At 29.2% G+C, this 7,424-nt stretch overlaps 1 protein-coding gene across 1 annotated transcript; it reads left to right on the forward strand.

The window, feature by feature from the left end:
• Positions 1-6,231: 6,231 nt before the first annotated feature.
• On the forward strand, positions 6,232-6,934 carry LOC105789903 (LIM domain-containing protein PLIM2c). Its single transcript, XM_012617207.2, has 2 exons — positions 6,232-6,458; positions 6,538-6,934. The coding sequence occupies exons 1-2, from the start codon at positions 6,348-6,350 to the stop codon at positions 6,787-6,789; spliced, it is 363 nt and encodes a 120-aa protein (XP_012472661.1). The 5' UTR covers positions 6,232-6,347; the 3' UTR covers positions 6,790-6,934.
• Positions 6,935-7,424: the final 490 nt, after the last annotated feature.

Genomic DNA, 7,424 nt, shown 5'->3' on the forward strand with positions numbered 1-7,424 from the left:
GGGCATTCTTGTTTTGGTTATTGAAAAAGTGTTTTCTTTTTTTGTTAATTTCGTATTTCGGTTTGATCAATTTTAAATTCTAGTAAGTCCAATATTAAAATGTATTTTGTCATCAAACAAAATGCTAACATGATCTTTAGAATAATAAGAAATTTAGCTTTCAAGATTCATACATTTTATTAATTTGGTCACGATTTAAAAAAATCTAACTTTACAAAATATATAAATTATTAAATTTATGAAAAAATTCAAAAAAATTATAAATTAGATAAAAGTATTATGCAGGCTCTTGTGCTAGCAACCGGATTGCAATTTACTCCCTCTACTAAAAAATGGGCAAATGAGTTCTTGCACATCAGACCAAAGAGTAAAGCGGTCCTACTATTAAAAAATTCATCCATTTTTACAGTTAAAGTTTGGTCCCTATACATCAACATCTGGTACGTATGGCATGCCACGTGTTACTATTCGATTATTCTGTTAGCCATGCCGGTGTTAAACAGCAGAAATTGATGGAATTTTTAACAGAAAAGACTAGTTTACTTTTTAATATAATGTATTACTAATTTATTTTTTTAATAGAAAAAATAAAATGCAATCTAATACCTAATATCCAGGAATTTCATTTCATATGATGCCTTTGTTGATCATCACTAGTTTTCTGCCCCTGGTGTTGGTGGTGCTGGTGCCCAAGTACCCACATATCTTTCTGGTTCTACCACCAATTGCCATCAACTGCAAACTCTGCTGAAAGAAAGCTGACAAATCCTCCACTGCTAAACTTTTGCCAATTTGCACCAATAACGTTGAAGAAAGAAACAGAATTATATATAGTAACGAAGACAGAAGTACATTGTTTGCCATTTCCAGCTTCCTATAGGCTATTTTTTTTTTTTTTGTTAAAGAAACACGATGTCAGAAATTAATGGAAATCATTGAAGGAAAGAAATTGGAGAGAATCGGTGATGGAGTTCCTTCAATCTTAAATTGCATTTTATCTTTTTTATTACGAAAAAGTAAGTAAATTAACCCATTAGATCGAAGAATAAATCGATATTTCTGTTAAAAATTTTATTCATTTTTTACTATTAAAAGTCGGTCATTGACTCATTGTACCTCAACATGAGGTACACGTGGCACACCATGTGTCACTATATAGTTATTCTGTCAACTACCCCAATTTTTAATAATACAAGTGGATGAAATTTTTAACAGCAATGACCAATTTACTAATTTGCCCATATCTTAGTAAAGGAGGTAAAATGTAATCTAACTTTTAGTATAAGAGCATCTATAATACTTTTACCTGAGACAAACTAGTAAAGAAAGGATGTTTGTTTGAACCAATAGAAACTCCAAGAGTTGCCCGTTGATATAGCAACAAGCTTTATGTCATCTTTTTTAACAGGTTGATATATAGACATGTTCATGAGTCAGGTTGCCCGCCTAAATTCAAAGGCTCGCCCAAAATTTGGGAGAGTTTAGACAAAAATATTATGCTCAAAAAATAAACTTGGGGAATATATTAGCCCGTTCAAAATGTGGGTCAAGCTCGAGTTTGAACATTCAAAGCTTGAACCTAACCTAGTCGATTTTTAAGTTTGTAATATTTTATAATATGCAATTTATAACACATAAAAATGAACTACATGGTAATATATAATATTACTACAACGTAAACATTAAAAAATGTTAAAATGATTATAGATAATTTTTTAATAAATAAAGATATATAAAAATTTAAATATTAAATTTGAAACAAGATAAATATATATTTTACATTTAAAAAAAATAGGGGCAGATTTTAAATGGACTTAAGTTAGCCATTTAAAAATATGAGGATATTTGAGTCAAATTTTAAACCCATATTTTGAGCCGAACTGGATTAGACAAATATAATATGTATTAATACTTTCTTATCTTTAAAATTTGATGATGTGGCACTATTTTATTGGTGCCTAAAACCTTAGTTTTTAGGATTATTTTAATCTAAATTATTCCCTTATAGATAACAATACCACTGACGTGTGCATGGTACGGAAATGAAAACTAGTCAACACCCTAAAACTAACATATATTATACATTAATGCTAGGTAACATACATTGATTCCAATTGGATGATTACAAAATAGCTTTGTTTTGGGCATTGAATTAGGCTGATAAGCAGCTAAAAACTATATTTTCATTAATCCCACCAGAAGCTACAAACCCATTGGTACCTGCTCTTCCATATAGCAGTAATGGAAGTGACTTTGTCTCCACTTCGTTTCTCTGGCTTGCCTTCACCACCATATTTGATCTCTCCTCAGCAATGGTAGCTTCTTTTTTCTCAAATCTTCTTCTTATAACGTACTCTTCGGGAATAAACACATCCATTTTGAATTGATATTCCCTGAAGAATATGAATAAAAATGGTGAAAGTGACTATGAATGGTTGAATGAAAGTGAAGTAAGATCCTATTCCTATATATATTTATAGGAGAAAGAGATAGGGGGATACCATGGGCGTTGGTCCCATGTTTTTGCTTGTTTTTTTAACACTTTATGGGGCTTCCAATGCTATGGTTCCGGACCAAGTTTTTCGAGAAAAAAGATGGCATTGCGAGCATGTGTGGAGGCAATCCGACAAGTTTGATTAGAATAGAGATGTTGAGATTTAATTTAATTTAAGCTAGGGTCTACCTGTGGGAACCCATCAGTCAAAGTTTCAAGCTTGGATACCATACATGCATGTTCTTTTCTTCCACGTATGATGTAAGAATTGAATATTTAAAAACATTTCTAGTGCCAAATAGAAAAGGTTAAAATTCTTAATGTCGGTAATTTTTCCAATATAATGATAGAGCATGTTATAATATATTGTAACAACACGAATAATATTGTTATATCACTCCGCCATATGGATATGTGTCAGTAAAGTAGAAGGTGTTGATCTCTTCCTTGACTCTACTTGAGATAATTGTCACGAGACTAGAATTTTAATCTCACAAATGTGAGGTTTTAGCTTAAAATTTGTTTAAGTCAATCTAACTCTCGAAAGTGAGAATTCACAAAGGAAATTCTCTAAGGCATTGAAATAAAGCGGAAACAAATTCAAAGCGAAACAGTAATGAAAGATCTGAGAAAGCCACAATAAAGCAATACACAAAGGTTTTTGAATAAATGTTCTCAAATATATTCAGTAACTCTAGGGAAGACCTCTATTTATAGTTGAGATCCTCTAAATCCAACGGTATAGTTTAAATCACATCCATGGTTGAGACCAAAGCCTATCTATAAGATGAGAGTCCTAAGAGATTTAAACACTATACAATCTTATCCCTTAGGGTTACAAAATATTTACCATCATAACTCTACTTTTATTGGAGTGTTTCACTGGACTACCAATGCTTCAAGTAGATAGGTTTCTTCATATGTTCCATGAATTGAGCTAGTTTAAGTGAGTCAAATGAACCCCATTTAATCAGTTGACCTCCATGGAACGTTTTGTGTGCATTCGTCACGGGCTTTGATCCGCGCTCATGACGCAATGCCCTGGTCGATCACCCGTCTCAACTAGAGGAGTAGCATCATTCATTTTTCAAAGCCACCTACTAGAATAGTACTTCGGACGACCCACCCGCTTCAATACAATAAGAAGCCTATTTAGGCGTAACAACCTTATACTAATTGAAGGCATAACGAAACCTCATACTAATTGAAGGCAATAAGTTGACATTTTTTACTATTATTATTATTATTATTATTAAAAAAATTGAATTTCGAAAAACTTAATAATTAAATAAAAAATTCATTTAGATAATCAAAATAAAATACACTATCAATATGTAATATCCTCAAAAATTAATGATTTAAATAGTAAATAAAAGTTTTAATAATTTCATTTTGGATTTAAACTAATGGAATTTTATATTAATATTGAGCATTACGAAGTATGATTGTGATACATTTGTATATAAATTTTCGTGGTCGGTTTATTTATTAATTACTATATGGTTTCTTTTGGATAATATTATTTATTTATTACAACTGTCAAGTTTAATGAAGAAAACAGCAGTTGTACCCCCAAACAAAAGATGAAATAAAAAAGTTCAGCAAATAGATAAAAATAACATAATAATTTATTTCTCCTCTATCTTTTTATTTAATTTTTCGTTTTTTTTAGTATATCTGTTAATTTTATTAACCTGACATCCACGGGGTAGTCTACGCAGTGACAAAATTAAGGGATCTGGTAAGGACCTTGACCCCGCTTGATAGGAAAATTTTCTTTTTTAACCCCTCTTAAAATATAAATCATTCAAATTAAGTTTTTCACTTTTTGAATAAATGGAAAATTTTCATTTTTAGCACCTTTAAAAATATAAACAATGTAATTTAAGCATTTTAGTACAAAAAAAATTTAACCTTGGCCCCTCCAAAAGTCTATAATTTTCTCTCGCCCCCAAATAAAATTTCTAGCTTTGCCCCTGAGTCCATGTGTATGTCATGTTAACAATTAATTAAAATTTTAAAATTAAAATATTTTTATACTTCTTAAATAATTTTACTAATTTTAATTCTTTAAAAAATATTTTTTATATTTTTTTGAATTTTTTAAAATTTTTAAAAAATAATTAATTACTGACATGTCATGACAATCCACGTGTATGCCACGCCACGTCAACAAAGTTATCAGATATTAACTTTTCCATCTATTTTAAAGTGATTTGATAAATAATACAAATTTAAAGACTATTTTAGTTGTAAAACCTTCAAAGCTGAAATATTATACATACATACGAACTTTAGAATAATATATATATATCCTAACTACAAAATAAAAAAATTATATCTAAATTTTGATATAATCCTAGTTAATATCGTATAAGTGGATATATTATTTTTCTATTATTATTATTTATATATAACGATATATCGATATGTTATTATTTTGAATTTATTCATATTTTAAAAATATTTTAATATATATGAAAATATTCATAAATTAAATAAAATTTAATATATAAATTTTAAAAATATAATACATTATTCAACAAATCCAAAAATATAATACTTGCCATCAATCCTTCCGGTAGTTCATTTTAGTAACTCAAAAATAATAAGATATTAGTTTTTTATATTAAATGTTATATATTATAATTAAATTTGATTAAGATAATATATTTTTATTAAAATAGTTATTTTTAATTAAAATAATTCATTTTTTAGCATTATTCATGTGGATTAGTTATGTACCGGTTGGTATACATTATTCCGATAAATAAGAATAAAATGAGGCAAAACGTAATGGTATGACCAATTAGAGTTGATTAGTTATGTAATCGGACTGGCCCGGCCCATATTAAATACATATTTAATATATAGAATATATTTTTAATTAAAAATAAAAATATATATTTAATATATAATTCGGGCCGGGTTCGGGCTAAAAAAGTTTTACCTGAGGCCCGGCCTGTTTTTTAAACGAGCCTCTTTTTTTTGCCCAAACTCATATTTCGGGCCTATATTTTTACCCGAATCTTACCATTTTTTGGGCGGGCCATCGGGCCGGGCCGGATAACCCAACCCATGATCACCTCTATGACCAATACAAGCCGAAGCTTTCATTGTAATGCAAAGTATAGTTTAGGGTCCGATTTATTATCAAAACGAGATGTACCAGTTGATAAAACATGAGTATATATATCTTTTAAATGTATGAAAAAATTAGGGATATATATAAAAACTATACATGAACTTTAGTTCAATGTATAATGTTATATATGAACTTTAATTTTTGTGCAATTTTATATATGAAATTTTAATTAGATTCGATTGAATTAGCACCATTTTGCGCTAATATATTGCGTACACAAATAGTTATATTAATCAAATATATGCATTCGTTTCTTTAAATGTGTATAATTGAATCAAAATCAAAGTTTAATGTATATATATACATGAACGACAATTTAAGTTTCATGTGTATAATTACATAAAATCAGGTTAATGCATGAAATTGCACATTTAACGAAAGTTAACCCTGAAAACTATAATTTAAATCGTCCATGAAAGACTTGGTGATGGATCCTTGATGACCCTGTGGCACAAAATATTATACACACCAAGAAATTAGTGATGGAGCTTTGATTGTGTATCCTTAATAAATACCCTCCACTAGTTTTGCAATTTTTACTCTTAAAATCTGCCCTATTTAAGATTCATTAAACAACATACTGAAACAGGCAATAAACAAATCATATCTGAGTTTTGTTTTCTATCTCAAGAACCTTTGAGTTAGAGAACAAAACTCAGTGTTGTCTTTCATTGAAACCATTTATTATTTGTAATAATTGTAAGAAAAATGGCATCCAATGGGACAACAGAGAAAAAGGCTGGCAAATATGCATCCTTCTTCTCCGGCACACAAGACAAATGTGGAGTTTGCAAGAAAACTGCATACCCATTAGAGAAGGTCAGCTACTATTTCCAATTCTGCCTTGTTTTGTATCTTATTCAACGTGATACGATTTTGAATAATGTTTAATTAACAGGTGACAATGGAAGGAGAAATCTACCATAAAAACTGCTTTAGGTGTTCACATGGTGGTTGTGTGCTTACAACATCTTCATTTGCTGCATTAGATGGTATCCTCTATTGTAAGATCCACTTTGCTCAATTGTTCAAAGAGAAAGGTAGCTATGCACATGTTACCAAGGCAACTGCCATGAAGAAAACCTCATCAGAAGCCAAGACAGAAGATGATCCAACACCAGGGGCTGAAGCTGAAGCTGAAGCTGAATAAGATGATTCTTACAATAGGGATTTGAATTAGGTGTTTTCTTTTTACGGGTTAAGCTACATTCCATTACTTTTTTTTTTCTATCACCATTCATAAGTATGACTTATTGAAAAGTAATGAAAGGGATCTTAACTTCTGTTTATTTTCACTCTAGTTCTTCCCATTCTTCTACTTTGCAAGCATTTTTTAAACCTACTTTAATGTAGTGATTGGGAGATGGAGGGTTTTGATAAATGGAAATATATTTTGATTTTTTTACTTCATATGAATTTTGAAAATAATATTACTCAAAGAAATATTATTTTTGGTATTTACATACATATAAATTTGTATTTTTATATAAAATTTTGTATAGAGTGGTAATTAAAGGATTAAGACTTTTGTTACTTCCATCTTACGTTCAATACGGTTCAAATCGTATTATTCCAATTCCTTACCTTAATATTGTATCAAAAGATAATACATTATGTTAACCTTAAAAATAATTATATTTTATTTTATTTTATTACTTAGACCGGCAAATTTAAAATATTTAAAAATTAAGAGCTCTTTTATTAAAAAAAGTGCTCCTTTAAACCTGAAGAAAAGAAGGATAAAATAAAATAAAATATGAAGTCGATTAAGTCTTAGCTCAATTG

This window comes from Gossypium raimondii, chromosome 2 (genome assembly GCF_025698545.1).
Source record: "Gossypium raimondii isolate GPD5lz chromosome 2, ASM2569854v1, whole genome shotgun sequence".
NCBI lineage: Eukaryota > Viridiplantae > Streptophyta > Magnoliopsida > Malvales > Malvaceae > Gossypium > Gossypium raimondii.

Coding starts and splice junctions, on each gene's coding strand:
- LOC105789903 (XM_012617207.2), top strand. CDS start 6,348: ATGGCATCCAATGGGACAACAGAGAAAAAGGCTGGCAAATATGCATCC. Junction 6,459..6,537: donor CTGCATACCCATTAGAGAAG/GTCAGCTACTAT, acceptor TTTAATTAACAG/GTGACAATGGAAGGAGAAAT.